We start from the raw sequence: 24,929 nt of genomic DNA, 5'->3' as shown, positions 1-24,929 counted from the left end.
GTCCTTTTCCTTTATAACCAGCGCAGGATCCGCAACAAAGAAGTCCTCCTCAGCAGGCCGGAAAACCAGATGGATATAATCCAGAATTTTACAGTGACTGTCCGGTACCTCGACAGCACTGTGAGACTCTTTACTGTTTGGGGCAATCCACTCAGCCCAATGTCGGCTCCACAGGTTATAGCTGCTGCACACAGTCCTTTTTAACTTGGCTTCACTAAATGCACGGTCTCTTTATACTCCATCCGTCTCTAGACTGAAGTTCACACAGCTTGGCTGCACAGGAAAGTCCTTTAGTATCTCCACACACGTCTTACACAGCACAGAACTTGCTTTCTATCTAGCCAAGATGGCAGCCGTTATAGTTTTCAGTCCCTCTTCCTCATTCTTCCTGCTCACACTGAGGCAGGCTGACATCATAAGGGGCGTGTCACTTCAACACTTAACTGCTGTTTTAAAGAGCCACTACCACATTAATACACTTTCTCTATGGCAAACTTCAATGCAAATTGGTCCTATGCTGCCATCTACTGACCAAACGAATACTGCAGGCATTTACATTTATCTGTATTACTAGAATAGCATTATACATTAAATTTTAACACAGTTTACTAGGATAACGAAACTTAGACACATTACATGACTGTTTCTTACAATAGCAACAGGGGCGCCGGGCGGCCGACAGCCCGCCGTGACGCAAATCTTTATTCTGCAGGGCCAGTGGCATCGCTGGGGGGGGGGCAGAGGGGGCCACACCCCCCCTACATCATGCTGTGCCCCCCCAACTAAAATGCGCCCCCCCCCCCAAGTGTCCATGATGGACAGGGTGCTAATATTGCCACAATAGCTCTGCGTCAAAACATGGAGTGTCACTATAAAGTGGCATGGGAACACCATGCCACTCATAGAGTGTTACAACCTGACGCAGCAACCGCTGCATCTCTTTACCTCACTGTGCCAATATTATATGGGAGTGAGCAATAGAAGTCATACTCACAAGTTGCTGGTACAAAACCTTTTGTTTCTTTTATTTCTTTAATTTATTCCAATATAAAACGGTACATCAGGAGGGACGCTGAGACAAACATCGTTCACACCTCCTGCCCTCCACGTAATGTTTTGGGAGAACACGCCCCCTTACTCATGTGTGCAGGTAAAGGGGGAGGTGAGGTATTTACAGCACCAACAGCTGATACATATATACAAACCATACCCTTTATACAAAATTCATAGTAATAAATAACCTTTAAACATGAAAGTGATCAATCATATAAATGCACTAAAGCTACAAATTTCATGTAATCTCCGTATTGCTACCAACAAACAGCAAGTCTGCAATGTACGGATCCATTTGTGCACCGCATTACGGATGCAGACCCATTCACTTGTTTTTTGCGGTGCGGACGGATCACAAACCTGTTAAAGTTGAATAGGTCTGAATCCATCTGCGTAAACCGCACAGATGTTGCACGTGCATTGGGGATCGCAAATTGCAGTCCTCAATGCATGGAACATCCGAGCAATGGCCATCTGCATGAGCCCTAATGCTCGACTTATGTTCATTGATTCTAATCCTTATAGCTCGAGAAGTTTGCCCAACATAAACCTTACCACATGGGCATTTCAAGCAGTATATGACATTATGTGTCTTGCGCATTGCAAAATCTTTCAATTGCATCTTGTCTTCCTGTGTGGGGTGCACTACAGTGTCACCTTTAATTATAGCACTACAATTCCCACAGCTCAGGCAGATGAAAGTATCCCTCCTCTGGGTTGCTGTCTTCCCATTTTTTTAGGGTGCATGTTGCTTCTAATCAGCATAGTATTCAGAGAGGCACCTTTCTTATAGGCAACAAACATTCTCCCAAATTTTTGATAATGTCTAAGCACCTCCCAATATTTCAGAATTACATTTTTTTTATTAATTTAGAATGTTGATCATATTTGTAAACATACACAAATTGTTTAATTTGCTTATCCCTCTTTTTAACCTGTGCGATGTTGTCACCGCCAGACATATGAGAAGCTCTGACAGACGTTCTTCAGAACCTCCTGCTTGAGGTTCTTTTGTTTTGCTTTCGTTTTGTCAACTCGTTTCCCTCTCTCAGCTGTCATCTAGTTGCACTGATTGCATTCCTTTAAATCACCTCCCATACTGCATCACTTTGCGGTTTATACAACTTCCTGAAGTGTGTACATGCTGGATGCTACAACTGATGCTTCTACAGATAAGTCTGTTCATTTGTTTGTGTTTTCCTGTTTGCTTGATCCTAGGTGACCCTGACTCCCTCTGTATTAAGTGTAGGAAGCCGGTGGTCGTGTCCCCTCACTATTATAGGGTGTTCAGGTGTCATACAGTCGAGGAACGAAGGTATGCAATTTTCTACCATTGAGATTTTTGCATAGGCTGAGCAGTAAGGGAGAGAGCTAGTGCTGTTAGAGGGCTTACCCTCCTTAGTTTTGGATCAAGTCAGTCAGATCTTCATTTGTGTCTTCTAGTTTTCTGTAACACCATCCGTGACATTATAAACCGCCAAAACCATCTTAAGCATGAATCCGGTTATAATCTTGATTGAGCGCATGCAGGGTCTTTCACTGGAGGTAGCAGATCTCCGGAAAACTGTCTCTCAGTTTGAGGTGACCGTTTCTGCTTGCGTTCATGGAATTTGTTCTGAGCCTAAAATCTCACTTCCGGATACGTTCTCCGGGGGTATTGAGAATTTTGTTAGTTTTAGAGAAGCTTGCAAACTCCATTTTCGCCTACTTTCTCATTCCTCTGGTGATGAGGAGTAGAGGGTGGGGATCATCATCTCGCTACTTAGGGATAACGCTCAGTCCTGGGCCTTTTCGCTGCCAGTGGGGGCTTGGCCCCACCGTTCAGTGGATTCATTTTTTTTAGCCCTGGGTCAGATATATGATGATCCGGATTGTATTGCTCTGGCTGAGTCTAGACCACGTCTTTTATGCCAGGGTAAACAGTCCGCAGAGATATACTGTTCAGAATTTCGGAGATGGGCAGCTGATACTGGTTGGAATGATGCTGCACTCTGAAGTCAATTTTGCCATGGTCTTTCAGAGGGATTGAAAGATGCATTTGCCTTTCATGAGAGACCTCTCTCTTTGGAGTCTGCCATGTCTCGGGCCGTTCTTATTGAAAGGCGTCTTAGAGAGAGAGGAGAGATCACTCCTTCCAGTCATACTCAGTCCAAGGACAGTGCGGCGGTCTCATTCTGTGCGCAGGGGTCTCAGTCTCTCTCAATCCCCTCTGAGCAGGAGCCCATGCAGCTGGGTTTGCTTGCCTCTAACAACAGAGGATTCAGCTCTCAGAGGAGGGTTCGTTTCTGTGGAGGTATAAATCCTTTGTCCCTCTAGGAGATTCAGGCAGTTTTTTTAGAGTAATAAAGAAACAAATAGAAAAATCCTCTAAAAACGTTCCATCTGTTACTATTAGCCAGGTTGATGTGGAAATTGAAGGTTTTCCATTTGCTTGTAGTTCCTGTTTTTTTCCTACCTGCCAGGGTGGTGCTAGAGAGCAAGAACATTTTTTGTGAGATTTTTGTAGATAGTGGAGCAGCTGTCAATCTCATTGATAATCAATTTGCTATAACACATGGTTTCCAGGTATGCACTTTGGGAAAGGATATACCTATTTTTGCTATTGATTCCGCTCCACTTTCTCAGAAATCGTTGAAGGGCATAGTTCACAATATCCGTTTGATTGTGAGTGATACTCATGTTGAGGATGTGTCATGTTTCGTCCTAAGCGGGTTACCCACTCCTCTAGTATTGGGGCTACCCTGGCTCACTAAACATAACCCCACCATTGATTGGCAAGCGAGGCAAATAAATGGTTGGAGTGACTTTTGCAGAGAGAATTGCCTCAGGACATTTGTTTCAGAAGTTTCTACTAAGACTGTACCATCTTTTCTCTCAGAATTTTCGTATGTGTTTTCTGAGAGTGGTGTTCAGGAGCTGCCCCCTCACAGGGAGTACGATTGCCCTATTAATCTCATCCCAGGCACCAAGCTGCCTAAATCTCGTTTATACAATCTCTTCCAACCTGAAAGGGTCGCTATGAGTGCTTATATCTCTGAGAACCTGAGAAAGGGACACATATGACCCTCGAAGTCACCTGTTGCTGCTGGTTTTTTCTTTGTTAAGAAAAAAGATGGTTCTTTAAGACCATGTCTGGATTTCAGGGAGCTGAACAGTATCACAATTCGTGACCCTTATCCGCTTCCACTGATGCTGGACCTGTTTAACCAGATTGTTGGGGCTAAACTTTTTTCCAAGTTGGATCTAAGAGGGGCATACAACCTGGTCAGGGTCTGAGAAGGAGATGAATGGAAAACAGCCTTCAATACCCCTGAGGGCCATTTTGAGAATTTGGTTATGCCTTTTGGTTTGATGAATGCTCCAGCCGTCTTTCAGCATTTTGTGAACAGCATTTTTTATCATTTAATGGGGAAATTTGTACTAGTGTATCTAGATGAGATTTTGATTTTTCTCCTGATTTCAAAACTGATAAGGACCACCTACGTCAGGTCTTGCTCATCCTGCAGGAGAATAAATTGTACGCTAAACTGGAAAAATGTGTGTTTGCGGTTCCAGAAATTCAATTTCTGGGGTTTCTTCTCTCCGCTTCTGGTTTTCGCATGGACCCCGAGAAGGTCCGCACTGTGCTTGAGTGGGAGCTTCCTGAGAATCAGAAGGCGCTGATGCGTTTTTTTGGGTTATGCCAATTATTACAGGAAGTTTATTTTGAATTATTCCTCTGTTGTTAAGCCACTCACTGATATGACTAGAAAGGGGGTAGATTTTTCCTCCTGTTCGGTAGAGGCACGTAAGGCCTTTTCTAGTATCAAGGAGAGTTTTGCTTCCGCTCCCATCTTGGTATAACCTGATGTCTCTCTGCCCTTCATTGTTGAGGTGGACGCTTCTGAGGTGGGTGTGGGTGTGGTCTTGTCTCAGGGTCCCTCTCCTGCCAAATGGCGTCTGTGTATATCTGTAAAGAATAAATCAAGGCAACTGGACGTACTGCAGATTTCTTGAAAATGTTTCATTCGTTCTTCTAACGAGCTTTCTCAATTCTGAGCGACTGTACAAGAATTCTCTGGGAATAAATATGTAACTGAATCAACATCTGGTAATTATACCAAGCATGGGGTCAGAGGTCATTATACCCAGCATGGGGTCAAAGGTGTTGATTCCATAATCCTAATTGGAGTCAGTAGGTGATAAAGACTTCCCAGAAAAAGGTGTCAAGACAGCATTGCATGTGGCAGACAATAGATGTCTAACCCCTGAAGACAGTCAAGTATGTGTTTTGGATAAAGAGGCCGATTGGTACAACCGAGGTGTGAAGGAGGTAATCTGCGTAAAAATGGAGAAGCCAAGTTTGAATGGGGGGGGGGGATGCTGTCTTAATACCTTTTTTTGACACGTTGACACAGGCTGTGAGCTACGAGACCATGGTGTATTTAAATCTCATTTAGCATTTATTTCAGAAATGTTTGTCCTGGGATTCGAACACACCAACTTTCACATAAGAGGCAAGGCATTTACCCACACAGCTATGAGAGCTGTATAGCCAGTAAATTGTTTTATGTATTAGTCACTGTGCACATTGGGTGGTTTTCATCAGGTTTTTCCCAAGGCCCCCATACCGAAGGGCAGGTGCCTTATTCATGTGATTGAGGTGGGGAGCCTGGGGTTAATTTGATCTAAGACCAGGGAACTATGTAGAACAGGTGGATTTTAATGATATATTGTACAAGAGGTGGTTCTATGTTGGAATGACCAATAGTAGTGAGACATCCCTTCCTCTGGTTTTGTGTTGGGGGAGGGGATGTTGGTCTTATCTCAAACCAACATGGAACAAATGCATTGAAATGCCGGATCAGTCTCTCTAATGTCATCCGTAAAAACGGATCTGGTATATTTTTTTTGCATTTTTTTCGGTCTGTGCATGCCGGTTCCGTTTTGCCGGGAACACTTAATGACAGATCCGGCACTAAAACACTTCAATGTAAATTAATGTCGGATCTGGCATTCCGGCAAGTGTTCATTCTTTTTGGATGGAGATCAAACCGCAGCATGCTGTGGTATTTTCTCGGTCCTGAAATGGCAAAAAGACTGAAGACAGCCTGATGCATACTGAACGGATTGCTCTCCATTCAGAATGCATTAGGATAAAACTGATCATTTATTTTCCAGTTTAGAGCCCCTAGGATGGAACTCAATGCCGGAAAGGAATAACGCTAGTGTGAAAGTACCCTTACACATATTCTCTACTGTAGAAAAATTGTGCTATTTTTTATTTATTTTTTATGACTACTATATAGAAAGCTTTAAGCAAGCAAATGAACAATTAAAAAACTCTCAATAAAAAATTATCCATAGACTTTAAATTACAGATACTTGATTTACAGATTCTCATGCAGGATACATACCTGTTGTGCCATTCTGCTTAACTCCACAGCTATGTCTCCGCCAGAGTTACCAATTCCAATCACTACAATTCTTTTATCTTTAAAACTATCAGGTATTTTATAATCGCGACTGTGCAGGTACTGACCCTTAAAATTTTCTATTCCTTAAAAGGGAAAAAACACCAGATAAGTCAATTGTACATTGCTTTAGACAAATGTCATACCATACTAACATATAATATATACCAGTGGTGGCGAACCTATGGCACGGGAGCCGGAGACGGCACTCAGAGCCCTCTCTGTGGACCCCCACACCATGGAAAAAGTCTAAGGCCTCATGCACACGACCGTATGTATTTTTCGGTCCGCAAAAAGCAGATCTGCAAAGAATACGGATGACTCCAAGTGCATTTGGTATTTTGTGGAACAGAACAGCTGGCCCCTAATAGAACAGTTTTATTCTTGTCCGTAATGCAGACAATAATAGGACATATTCTATTTGTTTGCGGAACGGAAATACGGAAATGGAATGCACACGGAGTACCTTCCATTTTTTTTGCGGACCAATTGAAATGAATGGTCTATATACGGTCCGCCCAAAAAAAAGTGAAAGGACACAAGAAGAAAATACATTCTTGTGCATAAGGCCTAAGGCATACCAATATGCTTTAGACTTTTCCTGCCATTCATCAGCACAGGGCACACTGAATGCAGGCATGCTATTATAGCTAAGGCTACTTTCACACTTGTGTTTTGGTTTCCGATTGTGAGATTTGTTATGGGCTCTCACAAGCGGTCCAAAACGAATCAGATTTGCCCTAATGCATTCTGAATGGAAAAGGATCCGCTCAGAATGCATCAGTTTGCATGCAGCGTTTTGCTGTCCACTTGACGAAACTGAGCCAAACGGATCCATCCTGACACACATTGTAAGTCAATAGGGACGGATCAGTTTTCACTGACACAATCTGGCACAATAGAAAACTGATCCATCTCCCATTGACTTTCAGTGAAGTTCATGACGGATCCGTCTTGGCTATGTTACAGATAATACAAACGGATCAGTTCATGAAGGATGTATGCGGTTATATTATTGTAACGGATCCGTTTTTGCAAATCCTTGATGGATCTGCCCAAAACGTGAGTGTGAAAGTAGCCTAAATGATAAAGTACATGGAACATATACTATACTGGTATTCAGGTTAAATTGCCGTGTTGAATAAGTGGGTTTTGGGTTGCAGTTTGGTCTGTAAAAGGTTTGCCATCTCTGATATATACTGTAATTATACAAATAAATATAACATAATAAAAACATTACTAATTATCATCATAGTCATGATAATGTCCTAAAAGAAGTGAATGTGCATGAGATCCATTTTGTATGAAGTCTTCTTTTAATTCTACAAATGTTAGAGACATTACATTTTGTAATCCATAATTTGGATAGTCATGGTAATTAATCAACTGTCCACCTTACTTCTTCATTATCTGTCTTTTATGAATGTGCCAACATGGTAACTCCAGATGTATAGGCATTATACCCAGTTTTTAACTACTGTATTTTTCGCCCTATAAGACGCACTCCCCCCCCCCCCCCAAAAGGAGATAGCATTGCGTCTTATGGGGCGAATGCAGCTGATTTTGCCGCATTTTCAATGATACACCCGCCGCGATGCCGCGCGGCGGGTGTATCAGCTGTGAGGGAGGAGGGGCCGATATTTGCATTTAGAATGACAGCGGGGCACGTGCAGTGACTGTATTCTACTACATGGGCCCCGCTCACTGTATAATCGTATCTGTATTCTGTAATAGTTCATTGTGTATATACCGGTAATCGCATAATCAGCGGTACTTACAACTACAAGCGCTCGGTAGGTAGCAGAAAGGTGGGAGGAGGCAGGCTGGGACGACAGGCGGGCGGCGCGTCACTCACTACGTTACGCGCCTGCGCCACCCAGTTTAAGAATGAAGCAGGCGGCGTGGGCGCATGACGTAGTGACTCACGCTGCCAGCACTCGTCCTCCCGGCCTGCCTCCTCCCTCTCTGCTACCTACCGAGCGCTTGTAGTTGTAAGTAGCACTGATTATGCGATTACTGGTATATACATAATTAACTATTGCAGAATACAGATACGATTATACAGTGAGCGGGGCCCGTTTAGTAGAATACAGTCACTGCACGGGCCCCGCTGTCATTATAAAAGATGCGACCCCCACCCCTTGTATTGAGGGTCATTCACTACAGGGACACTGTTATGGAGGGGATCTGTGGATGACACATAGCATAAGATGCTATATATGTGTCATCCACAGATCCCCATAACAGTGCCATCCAGAGGCCCCAATAAGAGCCACCCACAGATCCCCCATAAGTGTCACCCACAGATCCCCCATAAGAGTCACCCACAGATCCCCCATAACAGTGCGTCACCCACAGATCCCCCATAACAGTGCGTCACCCACAGATCCCCATAACAGTGCGTCACCCACAGATCCCCCATAACAGTGCGTCACCCACAGATCCCCCATAACAGTGCGTCACCCACAGATCCCCATAACAGTGCGTCACCCACAGATCCCCCATAACAGTGCGTCACCCACAGATCCCCCATAACAGTGCGTCACCCACAGATCCCCCATAACAGTGCGTCACCCACAGATCCCCCATAACAGTGCGTCACCCACAGATCCCCCATAACAGTGCGTCACCCACAGATCCCCCATAACAGTTCGCCATCCACAGACCACAATTAGTTCAAAACCCACCAAAAGCACACATATTGGTTCAAAATATTTTTTTGCTTATTTTCCTCCTCAAAAACCTAGGTGCGTCTTATGGGCCGGTGGGTCTTATAGGGTGAAAAATACGGTAAATACTGGATTTTTCCATCTTTCTTTTTACGCAAGTACTCTAAAATGCTTGATAAGAACTCTGCGCACTGATTGCATTTCTTAGTTCTCCAAACAACATTAATTATTTAATTAGCCGCTTTGTGATTATTACAAAAAACGTGCAAATGTTTCTCTGATAATTACAAAGGTTTTATTATTAGCGTTTTCCCCAAATAAAAATCTGGGCTGCATTAACAAACAGTAGAAATTGCACTAAAATGAAAGAGGTTGTCCAAGATTATAAAAAATCTTTGACACAACCTAAAATGACTTTAAAGGCTATGTACCCCTTTAGGGGCAATTTTTTAATATTGCATTGTACTTATTGTGACGTAAAAAACATTTTTTCAGTCAGTCTTTATTACAAATATGGAATCCTTTTTTTTGTACAGAGCTGAGATGCTCAGAGGGATCTGAATTTTCTCTCTGCTCCGTCAGACTAATCTGACGGGCTCTTTATCTCTGATTTCTGACATTATAAACACTCATTATAGCTCAGTTCTTATCTTACTGATAACAATGTGGCTTAAATAAGTGTTTATGACTAGAGCTGAGCGAACACCTGGATGTTCGGGTTCGAGAAGTTCGGCCGAACTTCCCAGAAATGTTCGGGTTCGGGATCCGAACCCGATCCGAACTTCGTCCCGAACCCCATTGAAGTCAATGGGGACCCTAACTTTTCGGTACTAAAAAGGCTGTAAAACAGCCCAGGAAAGGGCTAGAGGGCAGCAAAAGGCAGCAACATGTAGGTAAATCCCCTGCAAACAAATGTGGATAGGAAAATGAAGAAAAATAAAAAATAAATAAATAAAAATTAACCAAAATCAATTGGAGAGAGGTCCCATAGCAGAGAATCTGGCTTCACGTCACCCACCACTGGAACAGTCCATTCTCAGATATTTAGGCCCCGGCACCCAGGCAGAGGAGAGAGGTCCCGTAACAGACAATCTGGCTTCATGTCAGCAGAGAATCAGTCTTCATATCATAGCAGAGAATCAGGCTTCACGTCAGCCACCAATGCAACAGTCCATTGTCAGATATTTAGGCCCAGCACCCAGGCAGAGGAGAGAGGTCCCGTAACAGACAATCAGGCTTCACGTCAGCCACCAGTGCAACAGTCCATTGGCATATATTTAGGCCCAGCACCCATGCAGAGGAGAGAGGTCCCTTAACAGAGAATCTGGCTTCATGTCAGCAGAGAATCAGTCTGCATGTCATAGCAGAGTAACAGGATTCACGTCACCCACCAATGCAACAGTCCATTTTCATAAATTTAGGCCCAGCACCCAGGCAGAGGAGAGAGGTCCCGTAACAGACAATCTGGCTTCATGTCAGCCACCAGTGCAACAGTCCATTTTCATACATTTAGGCCCAGCACCCAGGCAGAGGAGAGAGGTCCCGTAACAGACAATCTGGCTTCATGTCAGCAGAGAATCAGTCTGCATGTCATAGCAGAGAATCAGGCTTCACGTCAGCCACCACTGCAACAGTCCATTGTCATAAATTTAGGCCAAGCACCCAGGCAGAGGAGAGAGGTCCCGTAACAGACAATCTGGCTTCATGTCAGCAGAGAATCAGTCTTCATATCATAGCAGAGAATCAGGCTTCACATCACCCACCACTGTAAGAGTCCATTTTCATAAATTTAGGCCCAGCACCCAGGCAGAGGAGAGAGGTCCCGTAACAGACAATCTGGCTTCATAACAGCAGAGAATCAGTCTGCATGTCATAGCAGAGAATCAGGCTTCACGTCAGCCACCACTGCAACAGTCCATTGTCATAAATTTAGGCCAAGCACCCAGGCAGAGGAGAGAGGTCCCGTAACAGACAATCTGGCTTCATGTCAGCAGAGAATCAGTCTTCATATCATAGCAGAGAATCAGGCTTCACGTCACCCAACATTGGAACAGTCCATTGGCATATATTTAGGCCCCGGCATCCAGACAGAGGAGAGGTTCATTCAAATTTGGGTAGCCTCGCAATATAATGGTAAAATGAAAATAAAAATAGGATTGAATGAGGAAGTGCCCTGGAGTACAATAATATATGGTTAAGGGGAGGTAGTTAATGTCTAATCTGGACAAGGGACGGACAGGTCCTATGGGATCCAGGCCTGGTTCATTTTTATGAACGTCAGCTTGTCCACATTGGCTGTAGACAGGCGGCTGCGTTTGTCTGTAATGACACCCCCTGCCATGCTGAATACACGTCCACACAAAACGCTGGCCGCCGGGCAGACCAGCACCTACAAGGCATAAAAGGCTAGCTCTGGCCACGTGGACAATTTAGAGACCCAGTAGTTGAATGGGGCCGAACCATCAGTCAGTACGTGGAGGGGTGTGCACACGTACTGTTCCACCATGTTAGTGAAATGTTGCCTCCTGCTAACACGTTGCGTATCAGGTGGTGGTGCAGTTAGCTGTGGCGTGTTGACAAAACTTTTCCACATCTCTGCCATGCGACAGAGATGTGGAACTTTTCCACATCTCTGTGTCACGGCCCTCAGAGGAGCTGGCCGTGACACAGCTGCCTTGGCGACCTCTTGCTCCTCCTCTGCCTTGGCCTTTGGCTTCCACTTGTTCCCCTGTGACATTTGGGAATTCTCTCAGTAGCGCGTCTACCAACGTGCGCTTGTACTCGCGCATCTTCCTATCACACTCCAGTGCAGGAAGTAAGGTGGGCACATTGTCTTTGTAGCGTGGATCCAGCAGGGTGGCAACCCAGTAGTCCGCACACGTTAAAATGTGGGCAACTCTGCTGTCGTTGCGCAGGCACTGCAGCATGTAGTCGCTCATGTGTGCCAGGCTGCCCAGGGGTAAGGACAAGCTGTCCTCTGTGGGAGGCGTATCGTCATCGTCCTGCCTTTCCCCCCAGCCACGCACCAGTGATGGACCCGAGCTGCGTTGGGTGCCACCCCGCTGTGACCATGCTTCATCCTCCTCCTCCTCCACCTCCTCCTCATCCTCGTCCTCCTCGTCCTCCAGTAGTGGGCCCTGGCTGGCCACATTTGTACCTGGCCTCTGCTGTTGCCAAAAACCTCCCTCTGAGTCACTTCGAAGAGACTGGCCTGAAAAGTGCTAAAAATGACCCCTCTTCCTCCTCCTCCTCCTCCTCCTCCTCCTCCTGGGCCACCTCCTCTTCCATCATCGCCCTAAGTGTTTTCTCAAGGAGACATAGAAGTGGTATTGTAACGCTGATAACGGCGTCATCGCCACTGGCCATGTTGGTGGAGTACTCGAAACAGCGCAACAGGGCACACAGGTCTCGCATGGAGGCCCAGTCATTGGTGGTGAAGTGGTGCTGTTCTGTAATGCGACTGACCCGTGCGTGCTGCAGCTGAAACTCCACTATGGCCTGCTGCTGCTCGCACAGTCTGTCCAGCATGTGCAAGGTGGAGTTCCACCTGGTGGGCACGTCGCATATGAGGCGGTGAGCGGGAAGGCCGAAGTCACGCTGTAGCGCAGACAGGCGAGCAGCAGCAGGATGTGAACGCCGGAAGCGCGAACAGACGGCCCGCACTTTATGCAGCAGCTCTGACATGTCGGGGTAGTTGTGAATGAACTTCTGCACCACCAAATTCAGCACATGCGCCAAGCAAGGGATGTGCGTCAAACTGGCTAGTCCCAGAGCTGCAACGAGATTTCGCCCATTATCACACACCACCAGGCCGGGCTTGAGGCTCACCGGCAGCAACCACTCGTCGGTCTGTTGTTCTATACCCTGCCACAATTCCTGTGCGGTGTGGGGCCTGTCCCCCAAACATATGAGTTTCAGAATGGCCTGCTGACGTTTACCCCGGGCTGTGCTGAAGTTGGTGGTGAAGGTGTGTGGCTGACTAGATGAGCAGGTGGAAGAAGAGGAGGAAGAAGTCGAGGAGGTGGCAACAGGAGGCAAAGAATGTTGCCCTGCGATCCTTGGCGGCGGAAGGACGTGCGCCAAACAGCTCTCCGCCTGGGGCCCAGCTGCCACTACATTTACCCAGTGTGCAGTTAGGGAGATATAGCATCCCTGGCCGTGCACACTGGTCCACGTATCTGTGGTTAGGTGGACCTTGCCACAGATGGCGTTGCGCAGTGCACACTTGATTTTATTGGATACTTGGTTGTGCAGGGAAGGCACAGCTCTCTTGGAGAAGTAGTGGCGGCTGGGAACAACATATTGTGGGACAGCAAGCGACATGAGCTGTTTGAAGCTATCTGTGTCCACCAGCCTAAATGACAGCATTTCGTAGGCCAGTAGTTTTGAAATGCTGGCATTCAGGGCCAGGGATCGAGGGTGGCTAGGTGGGAATTTACGCTTTCTCTCAAATGTTTGTGAGATGGAGAGCTGAACGCTGCCGTGTGACATGGTTGAGATGCTTGGTGACGGAGGTGGTGGTGGTGTTGGTGGTACATCCCCTGTTTGCTGGGCGGCAGGTGCCAACGTTCCTCCAGAGGCGGAGGAAGAGGCCGAGGCGGCAGCAGCAGAAGAGGCCAAGGCGGCAGCAGCAGAAGAGGTAGCAGGGGGAGCCTGAGTGACTTCATTGGTTTTAAGGTGTTTACTCCACTGCAGTTCATGCTTTGCATGCAGGTGCCTGGTCATGCAGGTTGTGCTCAGAACGTTAATGCCTCGCTTCAGGCTCTGATGGCACAGAGTGCAAACCACTCGGGTCTTGTCGTCAGCACATTGTTTGAAGAAGTGCCATGCCAGGGAACTCCTTGAAGCTGCCTTTGGGGTGCTCGGTCCCAGATGGCGGCGGTCAGTAGCAGGCGGAGTCTCTTGGCGGCGGGTGTTCTGCTTTTGCCCACTGCTCCCTCTTTTGCTACGCTGTTGGCTCGGTCTCACCACTGCCTCTTCCTCCGAACTGTGAAAGTCAGTGGCACGACCTTCATTCCATGTGGGGTCTAGGACCTCATCGTCCCCTGCATCGTCTTCCACCCAGTCTTGATCCCTGACCTCCTGTTCAGTCTGCACACTGCAGAAAGACGCAGCAGTTGGCACCTGTGTTTCGTCATCATCAGAGACATGCTGAGGTGGTATTCCCATGTCCTCAACATCAGGAAACATAAGTGGTTGTGCGTCAGTGCATTCTATGTCTTTCACCGCTGGGGAAGGGCTAGGTGGATGCCCTTGGGAAACCCTGCCAGCGGAGTCTTCAAACAGCATAAGAGACTGCTGCATAACTTGAGGCTCAGACAGTTTCCCTGGTATGCATGGGGGTGATGTGACAGACTGATGGGGTTGGTTTTCAGGCGCCATCTGTGCGCTTTCTGCAGAAGACTGGGTGGGAGATAATGTGAACGTGCTGGATCCACTGTCGGCCACCCAATTGACTAATGCCTGTACCTGCTCAGGCCTTACCATCCTTAGAACGGCATTGGGCCCCACCATATATCGCTGTAAATTCTGGCGGCTACTGGGACCTGAGGTAGTTGGTACACTAGGACGTGTGGATGTGGCAGAACGGCCACGTCCTCTCCCAGCACCAGAGGGTCCACTAACACCACCACGACCATGTCCACGTCCGCGTCCCTTACTAGATGTTTTCCTCATTGTTATCGTTCACCACAACAACAAAAATATTATTTGGCCCAATGTATTGTATTCAAATTCAGCTGAATATAAATTTGAGGCCTAGTATTTAGGCGCTGGGTAACCGGTATAGATTTACTGACAGAATTAGACTTGGAAATGCACAGTAGCGTGTGTGTGAAGTTATTCTGAATGACCCTATGTGCACCTTGAATATTATATACCCTTTTAGGGATAGATTTCAAATAGCTCTGATACAGCAGAAACCACCAAATTATGAAATTGCTAAATTGGGAATTGTATTTCAACCCAGAACAAAAAATGTGCTTTGACGGACACTAAATAACTTGCCCAGCCAGAACAGTATAGCGGTAACGACAGATTTAGTGGGAAATAAATTTGAGGCCTAGTATTTAGGCGCTGGGTGACCGGTATGGATTTGCTGACAGAATTAAACTTGGAAATGCACAGTAGCGTGTGTGTGAAGTTATTCTGAATGACCCTATGTGCACCTTGAATATTATATACCCTTTTAGGGATAGATTTCAAATAGCTCTGATATAGCAGAAACCACTAAATTATGAAATTGCTAAATTGGGAATTGTATTTCAACCCAGAACAAAAAATGTGCTTTGACGGACACTAAATAACTTGCCCAGCCAGAACAGTACAGCGGTAACGACAGATTTAGCGGGATATAAATTTGAGGCCTAGTATTTAGGCGCTGGGTGACCGGTATGGATTTACTGACAGAATTAGACTGGGATATGGCCAAAAAATAACCACACTACTGAGGGTTAAATGCACTTGGTGACAGGCGCAGCTTGCCCCTGATGTAGTATATGGCCAAAAAATGAACAGACTATTGCTGGTTAAATGCACTTGGTGTGACAGCTTGACCAACCACACTACTGAGGGTTAAATGCACTTGGTGACGGGCGCAGCTTGCCCCTGATGTAGTATATGGCCAAAAAATAAACAGACTATTGCTGGTTAAATGCACTTGGTGTGACAGCTTCACCCTGATGTAGGCTTTAGCCAAAAAACAACCACACCATTGAGGGTTAAATGCACTTGGTGACAGGCGCAGCTTGCCCCTGATGTAGTATATGGCCAAAAAAGAACAGACTATTGCTGGTTAAATGCACTTGGTGTGACAGCTTGACCAACCACACTACTGAGGGTTACATGCACTTGGTGACGGGCGCAGCTTGCCCCTGATGTAGTATATGGCCAAAAAATAAACAGACTATTGCTGGTTAAATGCACTTGGTGTGACAGCTTCACCCTGATGTAGGCTTTAGCCAAAAAACAACCACACCATTGAGGGTTAAATGCACTTGGTGACAGGCGCAGCTTGCCCCTGATGTAGTATATGGCAAAAAATAAACAGACTATTGCTGGTTAAATGCACTTGGTGTGACAGCTTCACCCTGATGTAGGCTTTAGCCAAAAAACAACCACACCATTGAGGGTTAAATGCACTTGGTGACAGGCGCAGCTTGCCCCTGATGTAGTATATGGCCAAAAAATAAACAGACTATTGCTGGTTAAATGCACTTGGTGTGACAGCTTCACCCTGATGTAGGCTTTAGCCAAAAAACAACCACACCATTGAGGGTTAAATGCACTTGGTCGCAGCTTGTGCTGGCGCACCACAAGACACAAAATGCCCGCCTATCACCCCAGAAAAAAGTGACTGACAAACGGTCTGGGCAGCCTAAAAACAGTGAGCAATTGAATTTAAGCAGCTCAATGATGCACAGCTGCAGATCGATCGATTAATCAAGTCCTTTGGAGAAGTTAATCTGCCTAATCTCGCCCTACTGTCGCAGCCGCAACCTCTCCCTACGCTAATCAGAGCAGAGTGACGGGCGGCGCTATGTGACTCCAGCTTAAATAGAGGCTGGGTCACAAGGTGCTCTGGCCAATCACAGCCATGCCAATAGTAGGCATGGCTGTGACGGCCTCTTGGGGCAAGTAGTATGACGCTTGTTGATTGGCTGCTTTGCAGCCTTTCAAAAAGCGCCAAGAAAGCGTCACAAAAGCGTCAAGAAAGCGACGAACACCGAACCCGAACCCGGACATCCCAAAATTCGGTACGAACCCGAACTATACAGTTCGAGTTTGCTCATCCCTAGCTTCTAAACTACTAAGCCTTGTAACATCCCCAAAAATTAAATATCATTCCCAAAATGATCAAAACATGAATCAGACATATGGGGAATGTAAAGTAATAACTATTTTTTGAGGTATTACTATGTATTATGGAAGTAGAGAAATTGAAACTTGGAAATTTGCATTTATTTACCAATTTTTGGTAAATTTGGTATTTTTTTATAAATTAAAAATGTTTTTTTTTTACTTCACTTTACCAGTGTCATGGAGTACAATATGTGACAAAAAAAAACTATCTCAGAATGGCATGGATAAGTCAAAGTGTTTTAAAGTTATCAGCACTTGCCAAAAATTGCCAAGTCTGTAAGGTGAAATAGGTCCGAGTCCTTTAAGGGTTTTCCCAAGATTTTTTTTTCTCTGAATAGGTCATCAGTATCTGATCTTTTGGTTTCTGACACATGGGACACTTGAATGGGGCTGAGCTGCAACTAGGCCATGTGATTCATAAACATGTCGTCACTGGCCTGGAAAAAGGAGAAAACAGGCTGTTGTGCTCAAAGGATCTCCACTGCCTTCTCAAACAGCTGATTGGCGGGGGTTGTGGGTGTTCAGCCTCCACCGATCAGATATTGATGACCTAGCCAGAAGATAGGTCATCAGTAAAAAAATAAAAATAAATCACCTTTATATGTGAACACCACTGTACTGTGTGTATATTAGCAGTGGAACTCATTTTTGGACTTTTTTTTTACTTCAAAAAGCATAACAAATCTGCATTGTGTTAGTAAACAAGCTGTAGGCTACTAGCAACAACCCTAGCTATATAAGTCTCTGTCACTTTTAGAAGACTACTAATGCTGTCTTGGCATAAACCCCTTAAAGACCGGACCTATTTTCATTTTCAAAATTTTTATTGTTCCTCTCCACATTCCAATAGCCATAACTTTTTTATTTTTTCGTTCAGATAGAAAGGCTTAATTTTAGCAGGACAAGCTTGTTTTTTGCTAAAAGAATTGTAGTTTTTATTGGTATCATATTCATCTTATGTATGAATTTTTGACCACTGTTATTCAATTTTCTGTGGGACAAGATGACCAAAAAATCGCAAATTAGGTGTTTTTCATTTCTCTCCCGTAATGGTGTTCACGGCACGGTAAATTATTAATTAAACTTATTTTAATAGTTCAGACATTACAGTCTCACGGTAATTTGCATATAAATCTTATAATTAATATAAAATCCAATACATGATAAACAGCCTTTACATATACATAAATAACTAAAAAACAAAGTTCATACAATCTATTTCATATACACGGTCCCTTTAAATGCGGAGCTCTCGCATATATAAAAGATAAAAAATACAAGAAATGTGGTTTCATTATAATTTCTATGTATTGGGTGTGTGGTTAGTAGTGTTAGTTTTGTTGTGGAAATTTTATTAGGATGTATATTTAAAGGGAACCTGTCACCAGGATTATGTGTATAAGGCTGAGGACATGGGCTGCTAGATGGCCGCTAGCACATCTGCAATACCCAGTCCCCATAGCTCTGTGTGCTTTTATTGTGTCAAAAAACTGATTTGATACATATGCAAATTAAACTGAGATGAGTCCTGTATGTGAGATGAGTCAGGGACAGGACTCATCTCAGGTTAATTTGCATATGTATCAAATCGGTTTTTTGACACAATAAAAGCACACAGAGCTATGGGGACTGGGTATTGCGGATGTGCTTGCGGCCATCTAGCAGCCCATGTCCTCAGCCTTATACACAAAATCCTGGTGACAGGTTCCCTTTAATATATTTTGTATTGTAATCATGTCTCTCAGTGTCAGGGTAAACCATTGGAGTGGATATCTTCCCGTGTATGTCCTGTCACAGCTGCTGGGCGCAGAGGTCTCCGTCGGCGAATGGTCCATGTGCTAAGCACTGGTCTGTGGACTGGGGGAAACTGATGTGTTCAGCAGAGCAGTGTTTTGTTGGCTCATGTATTGCCGCCGGCTAGGGCCCCCACGCAAGACGCAGATTTATTGGCTTGGCGTGGATGCATTTGTTAAGAGAACAATATACACGAAAGGAACGTGCGTTTGTTGTCTCTTGTGCGCTGGATCAGCCGCTGGAGATAATGACGCTGTACTGTAAATAAACATGCATGTGGATCATAGTAATTTTATCTGACATTGATCACTGATCGGCTGGATAAAGTTTGCTCCAGTGGTAATGGTAGGTTATAGTATACATGTGTTAGCCAGCTAGGTTATTCTAAATTATGGTGTCTTGTCTTCCTTTGTCATCACTTCCTGTATGTCATATCCTTGTCTTAGGCCAGCCCCTTTTACACCTTTTGTTAGTAAATAAAAGACTCAGACTGAGCAGGGCGGGGGGAGTGCTCAGCAAGAATTCAATCAATATGGTAACACTTGGGTCTGTCTCTGACTGCGGCTAAGGCTACTTTCACACTTGCGGCAGTGTGATCCGGCGGGCAGTTCCGTCGTCGGAACTGGCCGCCGGATCCGCCGATCTGCTGCTGACTGAAAGCATTTGTGAGACGGATCCGGATGCGGATCCGTCTCACAAATGCATTGCAAGGACGGATCCGTCTCTCCGCTTGTCATGCGGACCGACGGATCCGTCTTGTACATTTTTCTCATTTTTACCGATCTGCGCATGCGCATGCCGGAACGACGGATCCGGCATTCCGGTATTCTGAATGCCGGATCCGGCGCTAATACATTCCTATGGGAAAAAATGCCGGATCCGGCGTTCAGGCATGTCTTCAGTTTTTTTCGCCGGAGAGAAAACCGTAGCATGCTACGGTTTTCTCTTTTGCCTGATCAGTCAAAACGACTGAACTGAAGACATCCTGATGCAAACTGAACGGATTACTCTCCATTCAGAATGCATGGGGATAAAACTGATCAGTTCTTTTCCGGTATAGAGCCCCTGTGACGGAACTCTATGCCGGAAAAGAAAAACGCTAGTGTGAAAGTACCCTGAGCGAAAAGGGATTTGCCTTTTTCCTTACACAAACTTTGATGCAAGCTGATTACAATTATGAATATTTCTACAACAGATGGCGAGCTTGGAAGGATTCAACAGATTTTTTTGAGGGGATAGAAACTGTAGTTTTGTCTGCTGTGTCAGAGAAAATGTCTGCTTGTTAAAAGAACAGTTTTTGCTCTATTTGTGTAAGGATAAGGTAGGAGTTTTTCCCGTTGTGTAGTTTTTGGTGGATCTGAGTTGATTGTTCAGAGATTGTATGATGAGATTGTATGATGAGCAGTACAGGGTATTGTGTTTTTTTTAACTTCTTAACTTTTATGTTACTGTAATTTTGTAAGAGGCAATTTTATAGAGGTTTATAGAGGCAGCAATTGGTTTTAGTGTTTGTACATTAGAGACAGCATTTAGAGAGTATTTTTATATTGTTAAGCTGTAAATCACCCACAGAGTGGAGGTTTTGCTCTGGTTTCGGGGGTAGGAAACAGGAAATATAGAAACTGTTTCTATCCCTGGATATTGTAGACACTATCTTGATTTCCTTCGTGTGATGACCATGTGCTTGTCGGCCATCTTTATGACCATGTGGCTCGTCGGCCATCTTAGTTAGTTTGCTATTGAAAGCAATGTGATTGTTTTTGCCTGAAATGTTAGCTTTGTCCAGAATAGTTATCTTGTCTTTTTATAACCTTTCTATGTACAGTTTGATTTTGTGTTGGTAAGTTTTGTGCTGGATATCAGTTGAGTGTGCGGTTATGGTATAGCTCAGTGACCAGTCTGATACAGGAATCATTGTGTGAATATTAGTGGCAGTTTAGCGGTGAAATCGTCCTATAGTTGATGATTCTGCTTAATGTTTGTATATCTGTGGCTGTTACACTGAATTGTAGACTTGTTTGGCATAATTATTACGGGTACTACATTGTAGAAAGGTTCTGTGTCAAATGTATTGGGACAACTCCTAGAAATTGGTACTAGTGTGTTGTATTTTTTGTAGCAACCATTGTGGTGTTTGTTTTTTGTGCAATGGAAAGTATTTTTAAAGAAGTAGCAAAGTTGAAGGACACGGCGGCCATTCTTCAGGCTATGCAGGGATCTACTGATCCATGGCTGCAGGCCCAGAATTGTGTAGCAAACCTGATCGGTAGCAAAAAATTGTGCAAAAGGAAAGGCAAGTATGCTCTTATTTTTGCTGCTGGGTGGATAGCGGATAAATATCAGGAGTCTTGTAGGCTGAAGCTGAGTTTGGAAGGAGAAGTGGAAGATTTAAAAGTGGAAATTGTTAAATTGAGATCTCTTGCCCAGCAGGCAGCTGAAGCTAGCTCTAATTATGAATGTACTGTGAGGGGTAATACTGCACTGTGCAAGGAGAATGAAGGTTTATCTGAAAGCCTGACGCATGCACAGGGTGCTGTAAGGGAATTGCCAGAGTTATTGAAACAACCGTTGGAGAGTCTGGGGTTAGAGGCAATGTATGGGCTGTAAGCATAGAGAAGTCTGAGGACTGTGGGTCGCATGGTGGATCTGAATCAGGGATGGAGATGGACAATGTGTCTGACCCTGGAGTTGGACATATCAACACAAGGCCAGAATATTCCTCAGATGAGTCCGTGGTAAGTGGACTCAATACATATAGTAGCGTTGGATCTAGTCATGCTAGGATGGTTAAAGTTGTGCGCCAAGTAAAATCGCCATGTGCCCAGACAAGGTATTGTGCAAGGAGGCAAGCTATTCTTTGTTTTGCATGCAGGGAATATGGGCACATTGCACGATATTGTAACGTTGCTAATGGCAACAGACACAGGTATGTTAAGTACCCCAGAACCACACCTAGAAGTGAAGTGGTTTATTCAGCAAGGTGGGGTAATGGTCCCGAGACATGCTTCTTTGCAAAGGCAGAGAACCCAGGGACAGCCAAGGTCTTTGATCAATGAAGCGGATTTTAAATCACAATATGAACGGTTAAAATGTGAAAAATGTGAAGCTCAGAGAGGAAAGAGATCGGTTCTTGGAATTCAGTAGAGTTTCTAATTTTTGTGTGCCAATAACCTAATTTGAATAGAATCCCTTCCCCTAGGAAAAACGGTTTTGGGACCTTGCAATGTTAAATCCAGCTTCTCTGGTAAAATTAATCTGAAGCAGTTTGGGGCTGGGCAAATTAACATTTCAATGACTGGGTGGGTAGAAATTCTCCTGTACTGTTTCATGGGAACTAGGGATGAGCGAACTCGAACTGTATAGTTCGGGTTCGTACCGAATTTTGGGGTGTCCGTGACACGGACCCGAACCCGGACATTTTCGTAAAAGTCCGGGTTCGGGTTCGGTGTTCGTCGCTTTCTTCGCGCTTTTGTGACGCTTTCTTGGCGCTTTTTGAAAGGCTGCAAAGCAGCCAATCAACAAGCGTCATACTACTTGCCCCAAGAGGCCATCACAGCCATGCCTACTATTGGCATGGCTGTGATTGGCCAGAGCACCATGTGACCCAGCCTCTATTTAAGCTGGAGTCACATAGCGCCGCCCGTCACTCTGCTCTGATTAGCGTAGGGAGAGGTTGCGGCTGCGACAGTAGGGCGAGATTAGGCAGATTAACTCCTCCAAAGGACTTGATTAACTGATCGATCTGCAGCTGTGGATCATTGAGCTGCTGATCCTCAATTGCTCACTGTTTTTAGGCTGCACAGACCGTTTGTCAGTCACATTTTTCTGGGGTGATCGGCGGCCATTTTGTGTCTTGTGGTGCGCCAGCACAAGCTGCGACCAAGTGCATTTAACCCTCAATGGTGTGGTTGTTTTTTGGCTAAAGCCTACATCAGGGTGAAGCTGTCACACCAAGTGCATTTAACCAGCAATAGTCTGTTCATTTTTTGGCCATATACAAAATCAGGGGCAAGCTGCGCCTGTCACCAAGTGCATTTAACCCTCAATGGTGTGGTTGTTTTTTGGCTAAAGCCTACATCAGGGTGAAGCTGTCACACCAAGTGCATTTAACCAGCAATAGTCTGTTCATTTTTTGGCCATATACTAAATCAGGGGCAAGCTGCGCCTGTCACCAAGTGCATTTAACCCTCAATGGTGTGGTTGTTTTTTGGCTAAAGCCTACATCAGGGTGAAGCTGTCACACCAAGTGCATTTAACCAGCAATAGTCTGTTTATTTTTTGGCCATATCCCAGTCTAATTCTGTCACTAAATCCATACCGGTCACCCAGCGCCTAAATACTAGGCCTCAAATTTAGATCCAGCTAAATCTGTCCCTAGTGCTGTAGCTGGGCGAGTTATTTAGTGTCCGTTCAAGCACATTTCTTGTTCTGGGTTGAAATACAATTCCCAATTTAGCAATTTCATAATTTAGTGGTTTCTGCTATATCAGAGCTATTTGAAATCTATCCCTAAAAGGGTATATAATATTCAAGGTGCACATTGGGTCATTCAGAATAACTTCACACACACCCGCTACTGTGTATTTCCAAGTCTAATTCTGTCACTAAACCCATACCTGTCACGCAGCGCCTAAATACTAGGCCTCAAATTTATATCCAGCTAAATCTGTCCCTAGTGCTGTAGCTGGGCGAGTTATTTAGTGTCCGTTCAAGCACATTTCTTGTTCTGGGTTGAAATACAATTCCCAATTTAGCAATTTCATAATTTAGTGGTTTCTGCTATATCAGAGCTATTTGAAATCTATCCCTAAAAGGGTATATAATATTCAAGGTGCACATTGGGTCATTCAGAATAACTTCACACACACCCGCTACTGTGTATTTCCAAGTCTAATTCTGGCACTAAACCCATACCTGTCACCCAGCGCCTAAATACTAGGCCTCAAATTTATATCCCGCTAAATCTGTCCTTAGTGCTGTAGCTGGGCGAGTTATTTAGTGTCCGTTCAAGCACATTTCTTGTTCTGGGTTGAAATTAGAGATGAGCGAACTTCTGTTTTAAGTTCGGCGTCTAAAGTTCGGCTTCCGGTTAGCGGAGAATCCCGATCTGGAACCGGATATGGATTCCGACTTCCGTTGTGGTCCGTGGTAGCGGAATCAATAATCGGCCATTATTGATTCCGCTACCACGGACCACAACGGAAGTCGGAATCCATATCCGGTTCCAGATCGGGATTCTCCGCTAACCGGAAGCCGAACTTTAGACGCCGAACTTAAAACAGAAGTTCGCTCATCTCTAGTTGAAATACAATTCCCAATTTAGCAATTTCATAATTTAGTGGTTTCTGCTATATCAGAGCTATTTGAAATCTATCCCTAAAAGGGTATATAATATTCAAGGTGCACATTGGGTCATTCAGAATAACTTCACACACACCCGCTACTGTGTATTTCCAAGTCTAATTCTGGCACTAAACCCATACCTGTCACCCAGCGCCTAAATACTAGGCCTCAAATTTATATCCCGCTAAATCTGTCCTTAGTGCTGTAGCTGGGCGAGTTATTTAGTGTCCGTTCAAGCACATTTCTTGTTCTGGGTTGAAATACAATTCCCAATTTAGCAATTTCATAATTTAGTGGTTTCTGCTATATCAGAGCTATTTGAAATCTATCCCTAAAAGGGTATATAATATTCAAGGTGCACATTGGGTCATTCAGAATAACTTCACACACACCCGCTACTGTGTATTTCCAAGTCTAATTCTGGCACTAAACCCATACCTGTCACCCAGCGCCTAAATACTAGGCCTCAAATTTATATCCCGCTAAATCTGTCCTTAGTGCTGTAGCTGGGCGAGTTATTTAGTGTCCGTTCAAGCACATTTCTTGTTCTGGGTTGAAATACAATTCCCAATTTAGCAATTTCATAATTTAGTGGTTTCTGCTATATCAGAGCTATTTGAAATCTATCCCTAAAAGGGTATATAATATTCAAGGTGCACATTGGGTCATTCAGAATAACTTCACACACACCCGCTACTGTGTATTTCCAAGTCTAATTCTGGCACTAAACCCATACCTGTCACCCAGCGCCTAAATA

The 24,929-nt window shown here is 44.7% G+C and overlaps 1 protein-coding gene across 2 annotated transcripts in view; it reads right to left on the bottom strand.

The window, feature by feature from the left end:
• LOC122943243 (flavin-containing monooxygenase 5-like) overlaps positions 1 to 24,929 on the bottom strand; it is a 385,367-nt gene that overhangs the window by 118,075 nt on the left and 242,363 nt on the right. For both annotated transcript variants that reach the window (XM_044300829.1, XM_044300830.1), the window contains exon 5: positions 6,450 to 6,592. In XM_044300829.1, coding sequence (XP_044156764.1) covers positions 6,450 to 6,592 — 143 coding nt within the window. The remainder of the gene's footprint in view (positions 1 to 6,449; positions 6,593 to 24,929) is intronic.

Source organism: Bufo gargarizans, chromosome 7 (genome assembly GCF_014858855.1).
Source record: "Bufo gargarizans isolate SCDJY-AF-19 chromosome 7, ASM1485885v1, whole genome shotgun sequence".
NCBI classification, from domain to species: domain Eukaryota; kingdom Metazoa; phylum Chordata; class Amphibia; order Anura; family Bufonidae; genus Bufo; species Bufo gargarizans.
The sequence above is the reverse complement of the archived record's forward strand: the minus strand, read 5'-3'. Positions and strand labels throughout refer to the sequence as shown.